General features: G+C 46.7%; 1 protein-coding gene across 5 annotated transcripts; it reads left to right on the top strand.

The window, feature by feature from the left end:
* Positions 1-4,889: 4,889 nt before the first annotated feature.
* On the top strand, positions 4,890-25,360 carry LHX9 (LIM homeobox 9). 5 transcript variants are annotated; one of them, XM_030495781.1, is made up of 7 exons: positions 4,890-5,042; positions 5,271-5,389; positions 10,794-10,912; positions 12,552-12,754; positions 13,576-13,931; positions 19,254-19,456; positions 20,676-25,360. In XM_030495781.1, exons 3-7 carry the CDS (start codon positions 10,796-10,798, stop codon positions 20,931-20,933), a joined length of 1,137 nt encoding a protein of 378 aa, XP_030351641.1. In that variant the 5' UTR covers positions 4,890-5,042; positions 5,271-5,389; positions 10,794-10,795; the 3' UTR covers positions 20,934-25,360. The 5 variants fall into 5 exon arrangements, with proteins under 5 accessions (XP_030351641.1, XP_030351639.1, XP_030351643.1 ...); XM_030495779.1 differs by having other exon boundaries at positions 10,632-10,912; XM_030495783.1 differs by lacking the exons at positions 4,890-5,042; positions 5,271-5,389 and adding exons at positions 8,967-9,569; positions 10,632-10,700.
* Positions 25,361-26,247: the final 887 nt, after the last annotated feature.

The raw sequence follows: 26,247 nt of genomic DNA, 5'->3' as shown, positions 1-26,247 counted from the left end.
GTTTAAATTTCAGGAATTATGTTTTGTAGTGGGGTAGGGAAGTGGCAAAAGATGTGGGATTCGGTGGAAGGGTGTGTGATTTTCATGAAACATCAGGGTCTGGTACTGCAGCTACTGAGAAATCTCAGTTTGTACTTCGTACACCCAAGAAAGAGGCCTCCCGTGGGAGCAAACAGCCCAAGTTTTGTTGCTTTCCGTGGAGCCGAGATCAAGGCCACAGCAAACCCCTGGCCAGGCGCTGGGTACTCCCCCTTGGCGCCGGAATCTTCACTCGAGTACCACATCAAGTGTGGTACATACGGATACACCCACAGTGTGTTTAACTTCGAGATCGCGCTTTAAAGCGGTGGGAAGAGTGGGTGAAAACGTGTGATAGACAGCTCGAACATGCACGGCTTGGTCCTGGGTCCGGTTTAGCTTTTCCTTTTTTAAGCGTGTGTTGCCGTCTGAGTGGCGGCACAGACTCGCTTTTCTGATGAAACCTCCTTCGGAACTTCTCTAAGGAGACTTGTCAGGAGGCGAGGCTTTGGGGAAATGAAGTTTCAAATGGTCAGGACCTTTTTACAGGCGACACGGGGAGACCGGGACCGTCTTGTCCCCCCTTCTGCTTCTGGTGCTGTGCTGTACCCTTAGAGGAGCTATTCTGGGAGCTCGGGTATGCACAGCATTTTTGCAGTTACACACAAAATAAAGAAGTTTAAGAACAAAAGATTGCTCTGGACAGTCAAACTGGAATGAGTTGGAAGGCTACATTTAGGAAGTGGTTTCTTGGACACTAATTAGGACCATTTGCTTGGGGTTGCCATTATTTTCCTTTTAGTCTGGAGGGCACAATAGATCAAATGATTTATATATCATTAACAATTCTTGTTAACCATAAGCAGGGTTGGGTTTTCCATACTGATTACTGAGCAATGCAGTAAAGTCTTGTTTTATGTCTTCTCCAGTGTCCATATAAGCAAGTTAACGTGAAAGACCAGCCCAAAAAGAAGCACTTCAACTCACTTATTTTTTTCGTGTTTGAATATTAACATCTTTTATCCTGCGAGAGCGGCTGTGAAACCAAAGCCCATCACCTCTTTGCGGCTTCCACAGTTGGAATACCGGCGCTTGCTGTACCTGATCCTGGCTCCCAGTGAATGCATTTTAATTGTAATAAAACACAAACTGAACCATATGTGCACGTGTGTTTCGGATGCCGCATTGTTAATCCCCCTTTCCCTTTCTTCTGCGCTACAAGTAACGGGTTAGAATCTAATAATACGATGAATATCACTTTAAAGAAAACTAAAAGAGCGAGCATATGCACTCATTAAAACTCCACGGATTTATTTAACGTTGCATTTGTATGCACCGTGATTCCAAGATGACTGTGGTACGCCCAGGAGTTTCGGGTATGGGAGGGAGGGAGGGGCGGGGAGGGACGTTGTGTTGTGCTGTGCTCTGTTGTGCTGCTGTGAGCACCGCCGAGGCCGGGCGCTGCTCCCCACCGGCAGCGACGGGTGCCCGGGGCTGTTCTCCCTCGGGCGTGAGCCCGTCCCCTTCGCTGCGCCGGGGGACGCTCCGGCCTCTTTGTGCGATGAGCCTGGGGATGCCAAAGCAGCAGCGCGGCATCCGGGCCGGGCCGAGGGTCCCGCCGCGGGTCTCCGGGGGGGATCCTGCCGCCGTGGGGCAGGGCCGAGGAGGCTCCCTGACACACTCATTACCGGATTAAACCCCCGGCACTGAGGTGGGGGATGGGAGAAAGAAAGGCTGCACAGAATCGCTTGGGTTCCTGAATAATTTAAATTCTTTGTATTTGATTGAACATCGGTCTGTTTGGTGTCCAAGTTTGTAAAAGCCTTTGAAAGACAAAAGAAATCTGTTTGCAAACATAATATGAAGTGTAAAGCGACTACAGATATTCATGAGCACCCAGGAGGTACCGAGCTTTCCTGTACGGTAGAGGCAACCTTGCCAGGAGCTCCTTCATCTTTGTTTCATTAACACCAAAGTCTCCCTTTATTTCCTGCTAGAGTTACTGATATCCGGACTACCGTATTTACTGTCTCGCACAACTTCTCCCACAGATCTTCATTAAGACTGAATGGCTCTCCCGTAATATGTCCTATCACCGTGTCGATGAATTGCTGCGCCCAGAGAATCCTACAGAAGCCCAGGCCCGGCGGGTACCTCCGAGCTGAGCCGGTCTCCGCTCCTCCCCACCCCTTTTCCCCCGCTCCCCTGGGGGGGGAACCTGAGGCCAGCCCGGTGCTACGCAGCAGCGCCGGGAGGGACCTTGTCTGGGAGGGAGCGGGGTCAGCCGGCGGGGCTGGATGTTGCAAATGGCAAGGCTATTATTTTTTCTCCATTTGTGTACTTTCAAATGAAGCAGTCAGTTTCATTTAGACGGGAAACTATTGTTATTTGCTTGGTGTCCCATTTTGATCCTTCCTCAGCTTTGGTTGAACGTAATGTCTTGAAACCTATTCCAAAAAGATGCTTATACAGGCTTCCAGATGCTAAGATTTAGATCATTTGAACGTCAGCGCAGCCTTCTGGTAACAGAAAACATCCAAATGGATTTCGTTTGTGTATTAACATCCGTCAGATGGGGGGGTAGCACAGTTTAGAGCTAAAGTCTGTTTCCATCGTGTTAGCAACCGGGTCCACATGAACATCTCGTCTGGCAAGTCAATAGGTTGAAGCTACAGTGAACAGATTGAGTCTAAATATCTGAAACGGCTTGGAATAGCTGGGCTAACAAATAGGGATTTAACGTATGAGGCTATTACTGCTGTTTATATACCTTCGCGTGTGCATGCAAATAGATGGAGAGGGGGGTCATGGCGGGGAGGGACAGCTATAAAGGCACCCGATGAGCTGTGCACCCCGGGGCTGCGGGCTGAGCCCAGCCCCACGGCGAGGTCCCGCCGGCGGGTCCGAGCGTCGGTCACTATGGCTGAAGGGCCACTGGCCACCGCTCACCCCGCCTTCGCGGCAGGGACCTCTGCTCCCGGCGGTCCTGTGAGGTGGGCAATGTATAACGCCATGTCCGGCTATGTCGCCGCCGCGGCAGTAATAATGAAATAAAGCATGACATTAGTTAGGCGCGACGCAGCAGGTGGCTTATTATAAGCCTTGCATATTCCTCTGCCTCCTGCTCCCATTAAAACGCCGGTAATTGGGGAAAAAAATATTTTAGGCGCTTTAGAGAGTAAGCGGAGGAGCGGGGAAGAGTCCGCGGCTGCGCTGCCCAGCCGGGCCGGGCTCCCCAAGCGCCCAGGGCCCCGGCACCCTCCCGCAATGTCGCAGCAATAACAACCGTGGTGATTATGCACCTTGGCGCGGATGGCGGCTGCTATGTCACGGAAATTAAGAAGAGAGCAAGTCCCATGAAGGCACCTCACTCTCCCTACGCGATCAGCTGCCTCCCAGCCCCAGCATACACCGACGGGTTCAGCTAATCCTGCCCGACGGCGCTTCCGCTTTTGCCCGGGATGGCTTTAAACTTCCTGCTCGACAGCGGCTTTCATGAAAACCTTACTTTGAAAGTGCTCGCCATCCAGACCATGGGAGCAAGACGGACTTGCACAGCCCCGGAGCGGGCAAAGCAAACTCTGCGTGCTCAGAGCTGCCACTCACCTGCCCCAAACCTACTCCCCCCGCAGCGGCTTTTCAGTTCTCGGCCAGCAGCGCTCCCCCCCGCCCGCCACCTCCGTGGCCGGGCTCTCCAGGTGAGCTGCTGTCAGCTGGGCTGCGCTCTCGCCGCACGTCCCCTTTCGCAGTGCCGGCGGCCCCCCCGCCTGCGGCCCTCCAGGCCCTGCCCGCGGGAGGGCGGGCGCGGTGCTGCCGCGGGGCCTCCCCCGACGGCCGGGGCGAAGCCCGGGGAGGGGAGAGCGCCTCCCCGAGACACCGCGCTGTGACCCGGCCGCTGCCGAGCTACGGTCTGCTGGCAGCTTCGGCGGCCGGTGGGGCCCGGCTGCCCTGCTCCGGGGCGCCCGGCCGGACCCCCGCCCGCCCGGCGGTGCGCACCTTGGCGGGGAGCGGAGCCCTGCCCCCTCCGCAAGCCGCCGGGTCTCCGCTCCCTGACCCTCTCCACGGAAGATCATTAGCATCCCTTGCTTGCCTTTTTTTTTTATTATTATCTTCTAGTAGATTACCAAGCCAGCCACGTAGACCTCAGGGTCACATGGCTCAGGGGAGAAGAACTGAAACTGTCACAGGAGTTAAGAGAAACAGGCAAACAAAGCCAAAGCGAGGAGTCATCTCGTGTTCCCGCTCCAGAAGGAGCTCCCCGGCCACCGGGCCCTTGCCGTAAGCCCCTTCCTGATAGAGCCGCCCCGCCGCAGCCCCCCGGGCGCAGCCGGGGACCGGCTCTCTCCTCGCCGCCGGCTCCGGCGTGTCCCCCCTCCCTCCCCGAGGAGGGAGGCTCCGAGCACGAGAAATGACTCCCGATCCTCTATTTTTATATTGTTTTGAGCCGGTGGATCAATTGTCATCAGTACTGTCACCGAAGAAGCAATGATTCCGATTCATCTTGGCATCTGATTTTATTCTAATGGGTTAAATTGGGTTCACTTTTACAATTACCCCAGGTTTGACTGCGTAGTATTGCATGACAACTCACAGTTTCATCGGGTTTGGCAAAGCGAGGTTGCTCCATGAATCCGTATATCATATCACATCAGATCAGGCTGAAGTTTGCTGTTTAGCGACTCCATTTGAGAGGCTTTTTATGAAAGTGGGAAGGGTTGATGCAGTCCCTGGCTGGTTCAGTGCGATTTGAAAGAAAAAAAAAATGTGGCGAGATGGCAACAACACGGGGTTTGCTGCTCAGCTGTGAATAAGCACAGAACGAAAAAAACGACATGATGGGGGAACGCTCAGCTCGCTGCAATATTTTTAGCAGCCTCTCAGTCCTCGCCTTTTTTTAATTTCCTAATATGTTCTTTGCTTTATTAGTTTTATTTACAACCAGCTCCCCATTAACACCTCACCTGATTACTGAGGAGCTGAGACAGCTAATCAAGAAAATCCAGCAAACCAGCCAAAATTGAGAGGTGGGATTTATTTTTGCTTCCATTCATTCTTCTTTATTTATTTATTTGGGTTTGGAAAAGATTTCGAAACAAACAGAAACTAAAAGGCAGGTATAAGTGCATGTGAGAGGTCAGAGGTTAGAAATCCACGTCAATTCTATATTAGAGGCTATGGAGGGGAGCGGGGGGGGGGGGATCTTTCCACCAAGCAGCTTGTTTATTTTAATTAACATAGGGATCCTCTGCTAGGAACAAGGAACAACCTCCATCTACTGGCTAGATCATTGCGTCTCTTCTCTATCCAAAACCCATCCCTCATCACTCATTAAGGAGGGTACAATTTTGGAAGAAGCTTCTAAGGTCTCAAGGTAAGCTTCTGCATGAGCCTTTGCTATGGATGAAGCTATTTGGACCTCACGGATGCTATTTGCAGGGTGTTTCTTTGGCGTGGTGACTCGTTTGGGTTTGGGGTTTTTTTCTTAAACAACACAGAACGGTCGTTTCCCCAGGTGTATTCGCAGACAACATTTGGTGCATCTGTGTTTTAATCTAGAGAAATAGCAGCCTGGGAAGACTGAGCCATTCAGCTCTATTAGGGAAAAAAGAAAGGGAAAAAAAGAAAGGGAAAAAAGAAAAAGAAAAAAGACGGTGGGGTTTTTTCTTTCCTTTCTTCTTAATATTTTTTTTCTTTTTAGCTTTTTTACTTTTTTTTTTTTTTTTTTTTTTAATGGAGTGGCTCCTTTCACCTGTTTGTGAATGGAGCCTGTAAAGGAGTCCTTTTCAAAAGCAGCAGAATATAAGAGTTTCCAATGGCTTCATTGCAACCGGAGTGCAAACACGGTTACGGTTAATATCAGACAACTAAGAAGCTAACAATGCTGAGGTCCTGGGCTGTGAACAGTTCCGTGTTAGACAGTAATCCGCCTCTCCTGCTTTCTTCTGGCCGTGTGCTCTCTTGTTTGTGGTCAGTCACAGCACTTGGCTATGTGTCTAGGATTACTATGCAAAGCACCTAATTGTTTATTATTTAAATATCATTTCCTTAAGCAAGTGAATACGTGGATTATTTTACGTGTTTTCAGATTACCGGGAGGTACAAGCTTGTTGGAGGTTTGAGGGTTTCAATTCGATGATGTTTACGCTACAAGATGCCCTGGGCTTGTGTTATTCGTGCCGCCGGGCCCGGGGGGAGAGGGGCGGCCATGCACTGGCCCTCCCCGCCTCCCTAGCACGGGAGTCCCAGAGTTGACCTGCAGTACACTCGGGAAGGCTCAGGGCAGGATAAAGATGTGGAATTCTAAATAATGCCGGGCTTAAAATCAAAACCCAACAACCAAACTAAAACCAAACAACAAAATCCTCCAAATCCATTTAAATGCTGAAAACGACGTTAACTACATTAACATCTCCCCGCCGAGAGATGTAACTCTATTCAGATTTTCCTTCTTTGTGTCTAGATTGCTTGTACTAGCCGCGGACTTCACAAAGAGATGAGGGTGATCATTAATAGCTCTGTACTTCGCCACAAGCTCGCAGAGCAGAAAATAGAGTTAGGATTTAAAAATAGACCTGGCTTTAACCACCCGACTTGCAGGCAACAGGACCGTAATCTTGTTGCTGTTATTACTACACGCTTTAAATTTCTGGAAATGATTAAACTGGAAGTGTCTTGAGAAGTTCAGGTACCTGACAGAGACGGTGTGAAGTTCTGCTGCCCTTGCGGGGCGGGAGGCGGCTGACCCGGCCCCTGCGGCCCGGGACACGCGATGGCCTCATCTAGAATGGACTGCATCCACACCATTTTGGCTCAAAGAACATCCCCTTCCTCCCCACCCCCCGCCTGAATGCCCTCCCCTTTCTTTTAATTATTGTTGGTCAATTATTAATTTGCATGTAGACCTTGTCCTAAATCCTCAGAACTAAACACAAGCTCGTTCACGCTGTAATAGGCTTTAGAGTGTAGCCCGTGGCCAGGAAGAATAAGGGCTGTATCGCAAAGCGGATCTCAGTGACCTCATGCTGAAATCCGTGCAGGGCACACGCTAATTACGAAGGTGGAAACGGCTCCGGGCAGGGCGGCGGCCGGCGGGGCAGACGCTTTACCTGTGGAAATCCCAGCAGCGATGTGTTTGTTCCCCCTCATCCTCGTTAGCTGGGGAGTCCGGGTATGGCCTCACAGAAAGGACAAACCTGAGAACGCCTGTCATGTTACTAAAACGTTCTGAAAATTGCACATCAGGTATCCTTCCAAAAATGCTGCTGCAGAAGGGAGTAAAAGCAACCTGCAATGAGAACTTGCGTTTCAGAGGCGAAGTGCTAATGCAGATGGATTCGTAAGGGACAAACTGGTGGATTTGGATTTTAGATTCCCTGTCGTTCTTTGTGAGCTGTTCTTTCCCCTCCCCAAGCAAACCAGCAAACCCGTGTAGAGAACCCCGCGCTGCAGCGGCAACCTCTCGCTATCAGCCTGCCTTGGAGCAGCGGCGTTCCCGTTTGACGCGAAGAATGAGAGCTCAGGAACATTGAAATAGATTTACCTTGATCTCCTACAGGCCTTTTGAAAACGGAGAAGTCACGTTTGATGCTAGCAATAAACTTTCCGTGTCCCTTTAGGTAAGAAGTGGTCTGCCAACATTAGGTTGTTGATCGGAAAACGCCTTGGAAAGCCCCGGCCTCATGTACTGGAGCAGCAGTAGCTAGTAGCATATCCCTAACCGTACCTGGTGGAGCAGAAGGAAAGGACCCTCTAATTAATTAAGTATGCCCAACCGGAGAAGGTTCAGTCATTTCGGACTTTGGTTATGAGTCTGCCCAATTATTCCTAACGGCGCCGTCGAGCTAAGGTAGAGAAGGGAATGTAACAAGCTGTGGTTTTTGGTGTCTCGGGCTCGGACGGACGCTTTGGCGCTGCACCTGCGGACAGCACCTCGGAGGGCCCGAGACAGCAAATGGCGGAAAGGCGGAAAGAGACGGGATCGGTGCCCGCTCGAGGGGGCGCGGTGCCACCACTTCAGCCGCCCTGAGGGAGCTGGGCCCAGCGCCCCCCGAGGGGCTCCCCCAAACCCCTCCTCCACTCGCTCCCAGCGGGTGCGATGAGTTTGACCGTCCTCAGCGCGGCAGGGACACGGTCACGGCGAGGCGCGGCCGCGGGAGCTACGCGAGCTGGGGGGCGGGTGTCGGCGGTACCTCCGCCTGGCACACGCGGGTGGCTCTGGCAACGCGGGCACCGCGGGACTTGCGGAGCAAGAACCGGGGAGCAGAAGCAGCCCGGAGCTGAGGCAGGGCGAGTTACCCCTGACTAAATACCTGGACTGGAATACAGGAACATTTCGTTCAAAGGAAAATAAATGAAACCAAACCCCGAATGTGCCAGGAGAGTGGAAGGGTTATACTGCAGCTATCGGGAATAAACTCGTCTCTAGGTGAGAGTTTTTTCACCTCTGTCGACAGCAGCAAGCGCAGCCCCCCACGCCAGGTAGGCGCACTCCTGTGGGCGCAGGGTGTGAGGGCAGTAAAACCTGCTCCGCGGGGCGTCCGCGTGTATCGCTCTCCCCGCACCGGCTCTCCCGTCCCCGCCGTCCCGGACGGGCTGCGGCTGCGCTCCCCCTGCCCTGGCGGAACCCCGGCAGGGCTGGGGGGGAAGTGGCTTCGCCCGTCTCCCGGAGCAGCCGGGGCACAGCGGAGGGGCGACGGGAGCGAGGGGATCCCGAGTGAACAGCTCCCGTATCCCGGATCGAATCACCTTGTTTATTTTTTCCTGATGGCTTGTTGTGCTAATTGACTTGTTTTCTCCAAGGAAAGCCTATCTCCCCTCCTCCTTCCCCACACACAGATTTTCTCTTCTCTCCCCCCCCCCCACCCCCCCATTTTTTTTTTCTTCCCCTTTTTCTCTTTTTTTTTTTTTTTTTTTTTTTTTTTTCCAGACCGGGTGTACTCTGCAGGAGACTATGGCTTGTGGAGGGATCTACCCGTTTTAAAGGAGATTCCCTTACCCTTTGAGTCTCGTTGGTTTTATAGCTATTACTCTCTTATTAAAACACACACACATATACAACACATTGATTTCCATCCAAAAGGGCTAATTACATTACTTACAGTAAATAGCAGCCCTGCTGTCCAGGGTCTAGTGTGCCAACAGAGGAAAAAAAATCCCGGCTTATTTCACTTGATTGACTTCATCTTTGTGTGAAATTGTGTTTTATGAGCTGTATTCTGGCACTCGGCGGAATGTAGCAACATTCAATCTGCAAATAACATTAATTTTAGCTACTTAGAGGGAAAGAGAAGGGAGGAAACTGGCTGCCTGAATCTTGGGTTACATGGAAGAGGTGACTCGAGGAGCCCCTGAGGATGTCTCTGGGATGCTTTGGAAAGGAAGTGGGGGCTGGGGTACTTCTTTCACTAGTCGCGTTCGGGTTCGGTGTGGAGCGTCCCCCAGGGAACGGGGAGCGAAGAACTGCCGCCAGGAAGATCCTTCAGTAAGGATCGAGGTGTCAGGAAACAGCCGGCAGCTGTTCCAGGGAAAGGCAAGGAAGAGTGGTGTGAAAAGTAAGTAGGAAAAGGGGAAAGGAGGGGAGGGGGAACAGAGAAAGAGATTAGTCGGTAAGGAATGCATCGCCTGGTCCCCCACACACAATGGTGTGCACTCGCAGCCCGAAGCCAGGGAGCGGGCAAGGAGACAGAGCCCCGCCAGGGCGTCCCCCGGCCGCGCCCGCCCGCCCCGTCGGGGCTGCCCGCGGAGAGGGCCGGAGGTCCTGCTGCGGGTACGGGTGGAGGTCCCGCGGGGCTGGCGCTCCCCGACGGCAGCAGGGCGGGTAAAGCCCCGGTAAGCGTTCGATCCGCCCGGGAGCTGGGCGGGCTTTGCTCTCCGGCCGCCAAAGCCCCCGGCCGTGGTCCCGCCTGACCGCGGCTGCCCGGGCCCGGGACGCGGGGAACGGGCAGCGGTCTGGCCGCTCCGTCCCGCCGCTGCTGCCCGACAGCGACGCTTCTCTTCCCTCTCCCCTCCCCGCGGCGGAGCCAGGAGCGGCGCTCGGTGCCAGCCCGAGGGGCCGCGGAGCGGAGCTTCCCCCGGCGCGGGGCCCCTGGGCCACCCTGCCCCTCGGCAGGCGCCGCCACTCCCGGGACTCCGTGTTTGGGGGAGGTAATAAACCCCACCCCACCCACAGCCCGACTGTAATGTTTGTCACTGCTTGCCCATTACTAGGGGTTGAGAGGAGTATGACAGGTCTTTGTTGTCTGAATAAAAATCAGTGGCAGCTCAAGGGAGAGAACTCCTCCTACTAAATTATCAAAAATGGGCTGGCTTTAGGCTCTTAACAAATTGGACAGAGCTCCGGAAAGCAGCAGTCCCAAATCCAACCTACAGGCACTGGGAACTTTAAAGCAACCGGGGACTGCTGAAAATAGCACTTCTTTTTGCTTTCTTTGTATTCAAAACTATATCCTTTCCCTACCGATTCTACTGCCCTAGGTCCAAGTCTCTCCAGTCAGGAGCCCCAGCTCTGCAGAACAGTATCAGATCCTTTAGCTCGCTTTTATTATTTTATTTTTTAAATTAATTATTATTACATTTCCTCCCCTCCCCCTTGTTTGTTTTCTGCACATCTTCAGGAAGCCCTCCGTGCTTGTGCAAAGAGAAGCTCCTATCGCAACCTCCCTCCCTGCGCTGTGCGCCTCGGTGTACATTTTGGATGATCTAAAGACTCTGGGGTCTGTATATGGAAATAGTAGGGTGCAGAGCAGAAGAAAATACTTGTCCTTTCCGTCCCCCAGCCATGCTTTTCCACGGGATCTCCGGAGGCCACATCCAAGGAATCATGGAGGAGATGGAGAGGCGATCCAAGACCGAGTCCCGCCTGGCCAAAGGGGGACAAATGAACGGCCGAGAAACGGTAAGAAAGGAGCTGGCACCCTTTGAAGGGAACCTCTGGCTTTGGGGAAAAGCGCTGCTTCCCCCTGCCCTTCCCTCCTACCCCTCGCTTGCAGAAACCCTCTCGGGGCTCCCTGTACACCCACCGTAGTGCCGGGGGCCGTGCGGCCAGGCCCAGTTACACATGTGTGTAATCGATCCCTTGCGTGTGCTCTCTGGAGTAACGGGAGGAACGCTTTTAGCTGGTAACCGGGGCGGTTTTTCAGCCCCTGCCTCTGCTCGGCTCGCTGCGGCCGCTCTGCCCGCCCGAGCGGGCTGCAGCTGGAGTTTGGGAGGCGTACTGTACTTTTTTTTGCACTCCTGGCACCTCCTAAATTAAACCGCAAACAGCGACCGCTTACTTGTCGTAACCATTTTTAGTCCGAAGTGTGGGATTGATCCAAAGAGGCACCGCTCTCTCTGAATGTTATGCCCGCCGACTACCTTGCTTAGCAGTAACATCTCTTTTCTTACTCAAAGGACCAAAGTCTCCACAAATGTACTAACGGGATGGCGGAGAAACCGAGTGTCACGCTGTGTTTTGTGCAAAGCGAGATCTCCTTTTCTCCAACTTGTAGGGCTTCCGCCGATCGCGCACAAGCCTCTGCACACAAAGTAACGGCCTGGAAAACTGCTTTAAGGCTTTGAGCCATAGGGTCCTTCCCCCCTTCTCTTAAATAAACTCCCGCTTTGTTATACGAGGATTTGCAATGTAAATACATCTCGCCTTTTCAATTGCTGAAAAAAAAAAAAAAAGGGAAAAAAGAGGGGCGAGGAACATAGCTTCAGATTGGAAAATGATTGCGGAGTTGCCACTTTTAAACAAGTTGCGACTTTAGAACAAGATTTCGGGGCTTTTTCCTCCCTCCTATTTATCAGCAAACGCAGCCCCGAGTTTCCCGGCAGAGCTTTTGTCTCGGCCGTCCCTCCGTCTCCCTTTGTCCCGAGCGACACTCCTCGTGGGGAGCAGATTAACGGGAACTTGAAGAAGTTTCCTGATGAAAACACACTGGGTTTAGCTGAGACCAGCCTGTGCCCGCGTCCCTGGGGTGGAGAGCGTTGTCGCTCACTCTTCTTTACACCATCCACCTGTCCCCTTTCCCTTACTCCTATTTTAAATGGCCTGGCTTGGTTTGGAGACGGGGTTTTGGGCTCGTTTAAGCGCGGCTGAAAATTTACTGGAAAGTCGGGGCAAGTCTGCATCCTCTGCCATAAAGTTTTGGTGCAGCAAACCGGTGTTTTCCTGCTTCAAAATGCCATTCTTGAGAAGTGCTCTAACACTAAAACGCCAAAGTAAGGGGAAAGCTACAGGCTTTAACTTCGGTACCTCAGGAAAGAATGGACTCTGCTTTTCTTTCTGAGGCCTAATCAGTCGTCTTCACGTATTGAAATGACATTAGATCGTTAGGAGAGGTTTAATGGGATAAATGCGAAAGCTGAATCGCAGTAAACGCTTCCCTAGCGAGGATGGTCCCGGTTGCCCCTCAAACTTCCCGCCGGGAGCAGGGGGGTCGGTCCCAGCGAGCGGTCAGTCTCCGTGTACCGGCCGCCGTGCCCAGCCCGGGCAGCCCGCTTGTCCTTCTCTCCCTGTCTCATCTCCTTCTGGTGTGGTTGTTTTGCAGAACATGCCCCCAATGAGCCCCGAGAAGCCTGCTTTGTGTGCTGGTTGTGGAGGGAAGATCTCAGACAGATATTACCTGCTGGCTGTTGACAAACAATGGCACCTCAGGTGTCTTAAGTGCTGTGAATGTAAACTGGCTTTGGAGTCAGAACTCACCTGCTTTGCCAAGGACGGCAGTATTTACTGCAAGGAGGATTACTACAGGTACAGCAATCAGTCCCCACGGGTTCAAAAGCACGTCCCCTCAAAAGGCGTTATGAACCGAAACGCTTTTTAGTCCACACGGGCTTTTAAAGGTAGCTTTTCGCGGTCGGCGATAAATCCCCTCCAAAACGTGTCCCCTCCAAAAAGTCTCGCTCGTTCAAAACCTGAAAGGATCCACAGGGGACACGCCGAGTGAGCGTGTGTGCCGGTACAAAGACAGACGCAGGAGAAGACCCTGGGTCTCCCGCTGCTCTGCGGTTTCCCTCCGCAAATGCCAGCGTAAGACCCAACAGAAGTTTCCCTCTGCCAGTAGTGTGCCAGTTTTTCCGCGGCCGGGAAGCGGGCCCGGCGGACAAGGCAGCAGCGGCGGAGCCCGCGGCGCCCTGCGCAGCCCCGCGGCTGTCCCGCCAGGCGGCCGGGCCGTGGGACCGGTCGCTCGTTACATGCGTACGTTACAGCTTTCCCGCGGTCCTTCTTGTCTTTACACGGATGCCGGGAGAGCGGGGATTAGTTTCCCCCCGCTCCGCCTTTCTCCGTGCGCAAGGGCAGCGGGAGGGCTCTTGCAAAAGTCCTAAGAGGACCTAATAGGTCAGCTTGGCAGAAAGAGCAAAGCGCTTCCCCTGGGACCCCAGTGCTGGCTCCCCGATGGTGTTCCCCACCAGCCGGAGCGCCGGCACCAGGCGGCCAGGAACCACGGCCCGCGCTGAGGGTCGTCCCGGAACAGGAGGGCGCGACCCCGGCGTCCGAGGGGAAGGCGGGCGGCTCGGGGCAAGGTCTGCCGTCGCCTTTCTAGGTGATGCCCACTTTCCTGTTTCCTTCAGAAGGTTCTCTGTGCAGAGATGTGCCCGCTGCCACCTTGGGATCTCAGCCTCTGAAATGGTCATGAGAGCCAGGGAGTCGGTTTATCACCTGAGCTGCTTCACCTGCACCACCTGCAACAAGACTCTGACCACGGGCGATCACTTTGGCATGAAGGACAACCTGGTTTACTGCAGGGCCCACTTCGAGTCCCTTTTGCAAGGAGAATATCCCCCCCAGCTGAGCTACACCGAGCTGGCTGCCAAGAGCGGAGGGCTGGCCCTGCCCTACTTCAACGGCACGGGCACGGTCCAGAAGGGCAGGCCGAGGAAACGAAAGAGTCCTGCCTTGGGAGTGGACATCGTCACCTACAACTCAGGTGGGAAACACACGCCGAGGCTCCCTCCCGCTCCCCGAAAAGGGCATTCTCGGGCTTCCCCTCAGCTAGGCAGTGCGCGAGGAACTCAGCCAGGCCAGATCCTGCTTAACCATTGGAAAATCAAACAAACAGCCCTCTGAGGGCTGGAGCGTTCGCAGGAAAGCTAACAGCAGCCTCCTCAAAGGCTGTCTTTGCCTATTAATGTCAAACACCCGAAGTTAGCCACTTCCCATGGTACAGACAAAAAAAAAAAAACGAAAAAAAAAAAAAAAAACCCAGCCCCAAACCCACAACTCTCTTTCTTTAAAAGAACTTCAGATATACTGTTATGATTATTTGTATTTTATTATTATTAAAAAGCACTTCACCAGTTAGACCTCAAATTTGAGGTAACCAAACGGATGAGAAAAAAAAAAAGATTAAAAGTTATAGTATATAACTACAAGGCCAATGCAGTACGCACATAATTCCGTTTAGATAACCAATTTATAATAACTAATTGTTCAGGCTGAATAATTATGTTTTACTGGCACGTAAACGATCAAACTGTACAAAAGGCCAACGAGTAAGTGTTGTTGCCTGTAACTAAGCCCTAACAAATGTAATTAAGGAGAACGTTTTTTGCTCTCTTAACGGTCGGAAAGGAACAAGCGTTGCTCTGTATTAAGTATCTTCCCTAACTTCAGCCACTGAAGTACCCAAACCGTATCTAAACACACAGTGTTAGGGGCCAGAGGTAAAGGAGTTGCAGGTATGGTCAAGCAGTTTAGGTGGCATTTAATTAAATGGGAGCCGAAAGCAGTAAGGGGAAACCCGAATTAACAAGCTACTGACTCCAAAAATAGTTTTAGCGAAACACAGGCTCCCCATGGACGGTAAGGAGGAAAGAAGGGTGTGGGAAGCCAGGGTGGTGCAGGGCGCTTCCCTATGAAGCGGGAGCCGGGGGGCTCCGATCCCGGGGCTCCTCTCTGGGCAGCGGCGGGACGCTGGCCCCGCCGAGAAGCCAGGAGAGGATCAGTCAGGGCCTCCCTCCCCTTCCAGCCAGGGCAGGTCGATAAAACTGCACCGCTTTCGACCTGGAGCTCCCTCCCCTCCACCCAAGTTCAACCGGCCGCCACTGAGATTCTTAAGCGACCCTCCCCCGGCATTTCCCCACTCCCAGCAGCAGCTCGGGGCTGCCCGCAGAACGGGCTGCAGCTGGGAACCGGGCGGCTCTGCAAGGCCATTTCATCTCCTCTGGTGCGGAGACCTTGGAGCCAGGGTAATCACTGTGCTAATTGTTCCTTGTTAATTGAAGATGACATTGGAATCCCTGGCTACGGAGCGGTTTCCAATCAGTCCTGAAAGCTGCTAAAGCAAAGGAACCCGCAGCGCAGCCAGGATTCAAGATGCGTTCGGTCCTGGCTCCGAGCGGTGCATTTCCCGTCCGCTCGCTCTGCGGTCTGTGCCATGTCTGATCCGCACTCCACCACTCGAATTCCCCCTATCCCGAGATGGAAATGTTGGCAGGGGCAATTTACCGTTAGAATTAGGACCAGAAATTACGGGAAAATGAAAAGTTGTGGATATGATAAAACACCTCTTAAACTTCAGGTCAGGACTCCAGAGAGACATAACTTGCGAAGGCCGCCATAGCTTTTGTGCGCTAGTCTTAAAACTCCCTTTCTGTACAACAAGGGGGCATATAAGATGTGCCACTGACTTCAGACGAGATTAAAAGGCACTACCCGTTATGAAAATACAGCTCACTGCATTGAGATCTCACAGAACTCCCGGAGCAACAGAAAAAAAGCAGTGTGATGCTTTGGACGCAGGCTAGATGGCGGAGACATTTGACCTGTTAGAGCCGTGATTATTATTATTTTTAAGTATTATCTAGCAATGGCCAGGGTTGACACATGGTCTCGAGAAAATACAGTTTGCAGCCGAACGACGTTTCCGGCGCGAACGACTGCAGCCCCTTGACCCACTGCGTTCCAAATCCACTGGGAGGAAAACGAATCTGTCTCTAACAGTTGTGAAATGATTTGCAGAAGATGAAATCGCTTCTCGAAAGAAAAAAAAAAAAATCTCTTAATAATTGGCAGTCACTGTCCCACACGCATTTTTCGTTCTCTGCCCTGTGATACAGTAACTGCTCATGCACGTAATCATTTACAAAGGGCAACCAGTCCTCAGAAAAATACATGTGGGACCCCTGACTGCCGCCTGCAGAGTGAGAAGCGGGGCAGGATCTGGAGCCGGACCCCCCCCTCCCCGCAGCCCGGTCCTTTCCCTCCGCGGCCCCGGCACCTTGGGCCGGTTGGCCGCCGGCGGGGCGCGCAGCGGCGCGATTCTCCCCTCCCGGGCCGGGCTCCCCGCGGCCTCCCCGGCTGGGGCAGGAGACCCGAGGGGCACAGGCGCAGCCCTGCCCCGTACATCCGCGTTAAAGCACACCCGGGCCAGGAGGCTGCGCCTCGGAGCTGGCAACTTCTTAGTGACTGCTAAAGTTTACTCTTGTCGCTCACCGGTGACAACCGCCAATTTAACTGCCCCAATAAACCAAGGTGGCACCATCCTACCGCACCGATCACAGCCTAGGGTGCCCATGCCGATGTGCCAAGCCGTTGGAAAAGAATCCGACCTTTAAAGACGGAACTCTAGTTCACCAAGCTGTGCATAAACACGTGTATTCATTCACCAGTGGGCCGGCAGTACCCGGCTCAGGTTTGTGAGCACATTGCTTTCAGGGCAGCTGAGCACAGGGCCAGAAAGGCAAATCAGATTCTGCTGCTGGATCTACAACAGCTTTTCTATTCTGTATTTTGTTTAGTAGTTTAATTTCTGCTTCTCAGCTCCTTGGTTGTAAAGTGGAAACACAACAATAAATAACTCAAAATGTTATGAGGTAAAAGCCATTCATATTTGCGGGCTGTCTGGAGTTAATGTGAAAAATGGAAGAAACTATTCAAAAGTACTTAAAACATTGAAGGCTTTCTCTATATTACCTCTTATATCATAGAATTAATATGTATTTTGAGGGAAACTGTGTTGACTTACAGCCCACAGGATATAGAAATGAGATGGTGAAGAAGATTTCCCTAGGAAAATATTTTACACAGCTGTTGCTTAAAGAGCTGTTTACGTTATTTCATTTTTTATATATATGTGTGTGTGCGTGTGTGTGTGTAAAACTATGAAGAGTTCACTTGAAGAACTCTTGGCAATAAAAAGCAAACTGTTCTAGCTCTTTCCAAAGCAAAATTACACACCCACCCCCCCGAATCCACTGCAAAGAAATGAGCTTTGCCTGGTTTTTTGCTTTTCCTTAGCTATCCAGGCGATATGGTAAAACTCTCTCTATGTTGTGGCCAAACCACATAACACTGTTTTATCCGTGTAAAACAGACTCAGACAATTGTTTTATAAACTAGGATCGTCAGAGGATGGCTGGAGCCCTCTTTTCATTTTCTCTTGAAAATAAAAGTTAAGGTAGATCACGGACAAAACAGTAAATCACAGAAACAAAGGCAGTAAGCAGGACAGAGGAGCCCAAAGCAGTTTGCGTTGCTGCTGTAAACCTGAATGACCCAAGAAAAACAACACAAACAAACAGCTTGCAACTCTCTGAAGTAAAACCCAAGGACTGAATTCTGGTACTCTGATTTATGTCAGCTCATAAGTTACAGCCCACATATAGTTTGACTGAAGGCAGTGTGATTGCTTGTGAAAACAAGTAGTAAATACAACCCAAATCTGGTCTGAAATTGTTTTTAAGGCAACTTTCAACTCCTGGTATTTTCAGAAGTGTCAGCTTACTTTGTTTGAAAGTGCAGATACACTTCTTAGCAGGGCTAGAAGTAAATCTAGCTATAATTAAATATTCACCTGATTTTCTGTCAGAGTGTTGACTTACCAGCATCTGTTCATGTTGACTTGTCTTATAATTCAAAAGAGAAAACACCTTCAAGAAGCTTTTTATTTTCTCCTAGTTTCAGATTGCTTTGCCTCTGTTTTTAGCACTGTCAACGTCAGTCTCTGTATTGGGTGCTTTCCCTCTTTCTCCTTTTCTCTCTTTTCTTTTTCTTTTCTTTTAGAACTAGGGATCAACTAGGCCTCGTAATAATCCAACAATTATTGGAAAGCAGTTCAAAAATTCAAATGAGCAACTAATGAAACTTGCCCCAGTTTACAGACATTCTGAAACATTTTTAATTAGCTGCTCTTTAATTAATATTCCCTGCTATGATGACACCATTAATTTTCTCCTCTGTGACTGAGCTATCTTTATAAAAGATGAGAGATCTTATGAATTGGTAACACGTTTGTTGTTTTTTTTAAGCTGAAAAGAAAAATATAGATGTCTGATTTTTTATTTTTTATTTTTTTGCCACTACTGTAATTTCTTTCCCCAGTATGAAGTAATGATGCCATGGTCCCTGAATAACTCTTGTGCACAATTCACACCCATGAAAGTGTAATCTGAAACAAATCCATCTTTCATAGGCACTTTGGAAAACCCGAATCAGGGAAGGCAGGAAAACTCTTTTCAAGTTTTGAGCCACTAGTTGGTTGCTTATGGAAATATCCTAAATCAGTACCAACTAAGAGCTACTGCTGATTGGGGCTGAGATTGAGGAACTGAATCAAGCCTTGATGCAACTGCTTTCTAGACATGTTTTACAGATGAAGGTCTTTGAGCAGTTGATATAAACTCCCAGACAGAGTCTAAAAGCATTTATTTTATCAGCAAAACTCTCCAGATTTTATGCTTTCTTGATGAACTGTCATAACAAACATCCCTGCTGTACATGTCTTTTTATAGGTGCTTGTGATTTGGGGGAAAAGCTCAGGAACATTCAAAATGCTGGTTTGACCTTTATTCTTCTCTCAAGATAAGAGTGTTTCTATGAGTGAGATTTCAAAATCTGAATGAGATTTTAAATGACTCTTTGAATGCCCAAAGCAAAACTACCACCAGAGGGAAAAGACTTGTTTGCAAACAAATGCCAAAGGAGAGGGAACTTTCTGAGTCCGCCTTTAGTAGGTACAGGCTGGGGGTACATAATCTGTTTTAAGAATAGGAAAAAGTAATCTTCTGCATCTTTTTTTGTCTCATTTAATTACCACATCTGTGCTTATTCTTGCACCATCTTAGCCCGCCCTTGTTTCCTTCTTTTTTTTGCTTGTTTGCTTGTTTTCTTGCTCCCTTCTTTCCTTCCTTCCTTTTTTGGTTGTTTCTTTCCTTCCAAGCAGTATGTAACTCAGGATTTTTGCCTTGATTCATATATCCTACTTGACGCATGGCCACCAACTCCCGGTTTCATTTTGTTTATTGAACAGGTTGTAATGAGAATGAGGCAGATCACCTGGACAGAGACCAGCAGCCTTATCCCCCATCCCAGAAGACAAAGCGCATGCGCACCTCCTTCAAACACCACCAGCTTCGTACCATGAAGTCCTACTTTGCTATCAACCACAACCCAGATGCCAAGGACCTCAAGCAGCTTGCCCAGAAAACAGGGCTGACCAAGAGAGTTCTGCAGGTAAGATGCCACATCACAGGCAGAATTTTCATGACAGAATTTTCCCCTACCCCTGCCAGTCAATAGCATTTCCCTTATGTGTAACAATAGCGATATATGTAGAAGTACTTTTGCTAGGTGTGTCCCTAGTGGGTGTGCGGAGGGGTATGGCATTACATGGCAGGAGCGCCAAATGTATGCCCTACCATCCCAAGGCAGCCAAATGCTAAAATGTGAGTTGCAATTAGTTGCATCCTCAACATGAGGAAGCTGTCTCCAGAGTCTACTGACCCAGTAGATATCCTGGGATCTGTAGTCTCTCAGTGGTGACCTTATTAAGGGCAGAGGTAGCAAATATACCACATTTATACACACTGGGTGAAGCCTATGGGCTCCCCTGAAGAAGTTAATATAGCCCCTCAGTGAGCAGATCCCCTGATATGTAGGAAGCAAGCTTTGACCAATATGATCCTCCATGACCAGATGGCTCCTTCTCTCGATGCCTGTTAGACAACTGTTGCCATTAAGGGCCTACATAGTAAAATGTCACTTCCCTGTGAAGGACAGCCTAGAAAATTACACTATAAAAACAGTGTGTGCTAGCTCAGTGAAGTTAAAGCGAGGTGTATGTTATATGCAGAGTGCCAAAGAAGGGCAGAAATTGAGGTAAAAGGAGAACCTGTTAGATGCAATTCCTCGTCTGTGTTACATGCCGCCTAAAAACATTTTCAGTGAACCTTACAGAACAGAGAGACTAGGTGACCCGTATCAACAATCTGTATGATAGGGATGTTGTAATTGCCCCGCCTTCCTCTTTGGTCTTTTAAAATGATCAAGGCAAACTTTCAGCCTTGGCAAAAATCTGCTCATTCACCCTTTGCCTCAACCTTTATGTGTCTCAACCCCAAACCTATCCAAGCCAAGAATACACTACACGGACATCAAGAAAGTCGCTTTCATTGGGTGAGTGAGTGAGCAGATTTTTTCTTAAGGCTGCTCTATGAGGTCTGCACACTGGGCTGCAACATTCCAGTGAGCACCTGTAGCACTGGGCCTTGTATGCAGGGTCCTGCCTGTGAAAGAGTCAGTACCACCAATAGCAAGCGAAGCTATAGAGTGACCTAGTCTATTTGCCACACATGAACAAACATCAACAATTACTTAAAAGCAAGAACAAAGACAAAAAAATAACAAAACAAAGCAAGCATCGGTAAAGAAATCAATTGGGATTGGTTTGCAGGTTTGGTTTCAAAACGCAAGAGCCAAATTCAGAAGGAACCTTTTGCGGCAGGAGAATGGGGGTGTCGATAAAGCTGACGGCACCTCACTACCGGCACCGCCCTCAGCAGACAGCGGCGCACTCACTCCACCCGGCACTGCGACCACTTTAACAGACCTGACCAATCCCACTATCACTGTAGTGACATCAGTGACCTCTAACTTGGACAGCCACGAATCCGGGAGCCCCTCACAAACTACCTTAACGAACCTTTTCTAACATTTCAGTTTGGTTTATTTTATTTTTTTATTTCTTACTCTTCATTATTATTATAATAATAATATTATTTTCAAGCTTTTTTTCTTTTTTTTTTTTTTAAATAACAAACCCACAAAATATTTGGGAAAATAAACAGCTTCATGTGTAGCATCTGCAGCCACTTGGCAAGTGAGTTTGAAGTAATATATTGCTATAATAAATGAGCATTTATTGTTGTTAAATTGTACTCAAATTTTCTAAATTCATCAAATAACTGAAATGAAGGTTATGAAGCATTCTAATAAGTGCCTCTTAAAATTGTATGTTGCTTATTTCCAGTACCTTGAAAAAAAATATTACCACTTAAAAAAAATTCTTTTCCCTCCTTGCTAACCAGATAAGAATCAGTTTAATTATAGCCAAAACAACGCTTCTTCAGGATTGAATGTTCACTTACAGCATTTAAGAACCCCAAATTTTACTTAATTTTTGTAACACATCTAAACTCTTTGTATGATTTATTTTTCAAATGTTGAAAAATAAATACAAAATGAATTAAACGTCTCATTGAAATAGTCAGACTGGAAGTGCCAGTGCTTTTTTGTAAGGCATTAGTTGCAAGCCTGATCCTCCCCGAGCACCGGGGATTCTTAGTGGGATAGCTAAATACTTCTCTGCCAGTTCTTCACCCAGCTGGAATGTCCTTGGCCACCACCAGAAGCTATGCCTGGATAAAGGGCTTGGAGAGAGAGACCCAGTGATGAGAGTGCATGTGGGTGAGGATGGCAGGCTCAGGCTGTAGGCCTCCAAAGTTGTGTCCTGTACAAGGACAAGGCAAGGAGGCAAGATCCGAAAACCACCCTCCAAAATGAGCTGACTCCTATATATGTTAAAGTAATTACAGCAGAATAACAACTCAAGTGAGGAGTCATACTGATTCAAAATATTGCATAGGGAGGGGTTTTCATCTTTGTTAAGTAGCTCTGATTTGGAATTAAAAAAAATAATTAGAACAGTTCACTGCATGGCCTTGATATTGTACCATTAAAGCAAACAGGAGGTTGCCCACCTACTTTCGTGAGCACAAAAATAATTTCCCAGAAGCATGCGTATGTATCATTAAGTGAGTTTTTGATAAATCCTACTTTTTCTCAGGGAAAATGGAAATAAGCAAAATATAATTTATTAAGATGTTTAAGGAAAATTATTTCAGTACAATTTACACATTACTATTTTGAATTTACTTTAGATGTTTCCTGAGATTGTATCAGACACTTCGTTTAACACATGAACTTAAAATCTTTAGTTCATTAATATCTCTAACATATACTTTAACTTTTTAAACTTTGTATTAAAGAAAAAAATGCTAGCAAAAATTCTTACAAAAATGGGAATTGGCAGCGAATAATTTCAAAGCAGATAAACTCGGAAGCCTTGTGGATGCTGATCTGAATACATTTCTTAGTTTACAATAGTGATCTTTTTTTTTTTTTTAAATTTTATTTAAGCTAAAAGTCTGAATGGTCTGGGCAGTGGTGAATGTTCATTTGTATCCTTTTATTGTAGTTGAACACCAATTAGATTGTGGAGAGTCTCAGAAACAAAACCGAACAAAAATCAGTCAAGATCTATGTCTTGCTTTTAGTGGATTGTTAAGAATAACTTTGCACATATACCCCACTTTTTAGACGCCATCAAATCTCTTTTTTGGTGGTCAAAGTGGCTATTTAATATATTTTAAAGGTGTCCTTTTTGGCTGTATAAATGTGTGGTTACATATTGACAGTTCACTGCCCACATTAAAGTGCATTATTGTAATTTTTGCTCAGGGTTTTTAGAAAATTAGCACAGAAAAGTAGCTTATTTTTAAAAAAGATGATGGAAGAGATGTTAACACTGTAATAGAAGAAAGGTGTGTTTGCCATTATATATTTAGCAAGTATGGTTATCATCTTCTACGGATATTAAATCTTGACTTTTCCTATTTCTATTACCTTATGGGCATTTACCACTAACCAGACCAAACGACCTTGGTAAGGCTGAGATCTTTATTAATACACTTTTACAGGTAAAAATATTGATACTTATAAATTTTGTTCTTTGACAGAACAATATATGGTACTAGAGATCTACTTTATTAAGTAGACTAATTAAAACTCAGTTCTACTATGTGCCTTATGATATACCTTGGGAGTAAGTTTGTGAAAAATCAGGATATATGTGTTGTTTGTTAAATTAACTGTTTTAAGCCCTTTTGACACCTCACTAGTTTTGTACTGTTTTACCTCTTATTTCTGAAACTCTTTTTATGGTGTATCCTGGTAGAGGGGACAAACATGTCATAGAAAGCAGTTGTGCACTCTTTCAGATATAGTTGATAAATCCAATAATCTTATATATTGAGCTTCGTGTTTATAGTACAGTAAGTGGTCTAGCAAAATTGTCCATGTTTCTTTGTTTATTGATAAATGCATTGTATAGAAACTATTTCCCCTAAATATTTATGGACCAAACAATTGTGATATATCCTATTAAATTTGTGTGAATAAACCATTTTGAATCTAAGGAGTTTTATTTCCCATCAGTTTTTTTGTTTGGTTTTGTTTATTTCTTTTTTTTTCCTTTTAATTTTAAGTCTACATGTACCAGTGCGTCTCTTTGCTTTTATGGTACCTGTGAACAATCGGTATTGAACATGGAAACACGGCCTTTTAAATATTTTTAAATATGGTTCCTTCTTAGGTTTTCAATTTCCTCATATTCAATGTATATGTTAGTGCTGGTGCAATTTAGATTTTAGCCTTTTAACCTCCTTTTTTGAACATGCCAAGTAATGCCCCACTGATTTGATACTGAAACCCTGTCTTAGACTTCTAAAAAACAGCCAGAGAACTAGCAGCTAAAGTAATTGCATGAAAAATATAACCTAAATAATATAATGAAATGAATCAAGATTTAATGCTAGGTATATTGAACACAAAATAGAATTGCAGACCCCGAAAAGCCAGGTTGCTCTGTAGTTTAATAAATTGTCACTATGATTTCTTTCAGGGAGAACAAATCATGGGGCATTACAGCCAAACAACCCGACGTTTGAAAATTCCCTAAAGTATTAAAAGAAGGGGAAAAGTTTGATCGGAAATCCACTGCAGTGAAGACAAAGACAATATTAGGTTATGATAATCATACATTTAAAAATCTATTGAGCCAAAAAAATAAAAATAAAAGACTTGATGTCATTTCCTGAATGTTAACAAAACATGTTATTTCATGGTGTCTAATTAACAAAACTGAAAGCTTCAACAAATGGTGTGGTATTAAAAACAAATTTAGAGAAACTATGTATAAAACCAGAGCAACCTGGCAGCAATCTACCCAGTCCATATTCGAAGAAAACTTTTCTTAAAAAAAAAAAGAAAAAAAAAAAAATCACATTTGTCAAGCACAAGTACTTGTAAAATAAAATCTGAGTGCATCCATTCCACTTGCTTGCTAATGTGTACTAGTCACATCTGTTAAATGGATTTTTGTAAATTCAAAGAGAACTTTTCATTCATTGGAGACCATAGGAATCAAAATTCGGTAACTTTAGTCCTATTGTTTCTGAATTCTTCTTTTATTTTTTTTTTAAATGAGACAAATCTGCATGCACTTTTCCATCTGTCACATATAGTGTACATTTCTGTATGATGAATTTCTCTTTGATGTTTCTTGTAAAATAGCTTTCATTAATAAACATTTTATTTGATGCAAACATAGTTAAATTTATGTAAACACATAGCTAATTGTTTCAACTAATTTAAACTTTTCTTATCAAAAGAAGCAGTACAGTGCAGTTCCAATGTTATATATATCTAAAATCAAGAAGAATGAGGTAGCAATACTGTTGCACAGTGTAAAATTATTTCCTTTAGTGTTAACTTTCTAATTTTTTTAACTTCTCGTATAAAACTGACATGTTTAAATGAAAAAAAATCCCATCAGCATCAACAATAAAACAATCCTCAAATTCTTCATCAATATAAGAAAACATAAGCAGTACAGTATGTAAAATCCACAATCGCTTTTAGAGCACAAGGATATAATTTGTGGATCCCTGAGCTGTTTACATGGTCACTATGCAATGAGCAAGTATGTTACAAAAGTTGGTCCTAAGTTTCCCAGTCCAAATCACAGATGATTTTTACAAGCCAACAAACAAGTGTATAACAATAACCAATTCTTAATAATGAGGTTTTGTAACTGTTAAGCAACTATTTGCAGAAAGATTTTTTAAAAATATATTCCTATTTAGCTGTATAGCCAAAGGTATGTTAAACAAATTAACATATAAAAGACTTGCCAGAAAATCTTTCATTAAGATGACATTTTTATTATATACTAATGAACCCTATGTAAACAATGTAACTTTTATGAATGACGGACATTAAATATTTCACTTACATGTATTCTCAGCATTTTGCATGTTTTCTTAAACTTTTCCAGTTTCTGAATCCTAAAAAGAAAACCATACAATTACTAACAACATAACACAAAGTTAAGTACAGATTGCTGCAGTCATCTCTGGAAACCGGTAACCAAGAGTGTTCTAACGGCAATAAAAGGTATCATTTATTGGTGGCAATTATGGGAAGCATTGTTTAAACAACAGTTTTATAGTATGTTGTAAAGTTCTATTGAAAAAGGTTAGCATGTTGGACTTAATTCAAATCAGCTTGATCAGAAATTTAAGTATATTGTGAAATTCTTAAACTAAGCCTTCTGTGTATTTATTACTGTAGAAAGTAAGTAAATGTAGGAAAGCAATTATTTGTGTCACAGCAATAATGTGGTTTCCCCCTGTTGTCCATAGGAAAATATTACAAACATTAATTATTCAAATCAGTAAAGAACCTGGTGGTGTTTAGGACCAAGAAAAAAAAGCATGTACTATAATTTTTCTTTTGTCAATCACTGCATTCTTCAATAAGTTCCTTCCCCCCACTTGAATACTTACAGATTATAGACATTAAGGTTTGATTTTGCTCAACAACACTATAGTTTGTTTGGAGATAGTTCTGTACCTTGTGCTCTGATTGACCTGACTAGTTGCATTAGTTCTTTATCTTTAAAGAAAAAAAGAAATCCAAATTTTTTGAAAGAGAAAGAACTGTCTCCTTCATTAAGAAAGCAAACAGGTTGGAAAGGCAGCATTAAATGAGAAAGAAAGAAAGGAATAATTTCAGCCAAGATCTGAGAGAATGCAAGACAAATTTAGGTTTTCAGGATTGTTGTGAGAAATGTGTTGTGGGTCATAAACCATATATGGTTATGTGGATACATATCCATGTGTAGA

The sequence above is a fragment of the Strigops habroptila genome, chromosome 8 (assembly GCF_004027225.2).
Source record: "Strigops habroptila isolate Jane chromosome 8, bStrHab1.2.pri, whole genome shotgun sequence".
NCBI classification, from domain to species: Eukaryota; Metazoa; Chordata; class Aves; order Psittaciformes; family Psittacidae; genus Strigops; species Strigops habroptila.
Note: the sequence above shows the minus strand (reverse complement) of the source record. Positions and strands in the feature narration are given on the sequence as shown.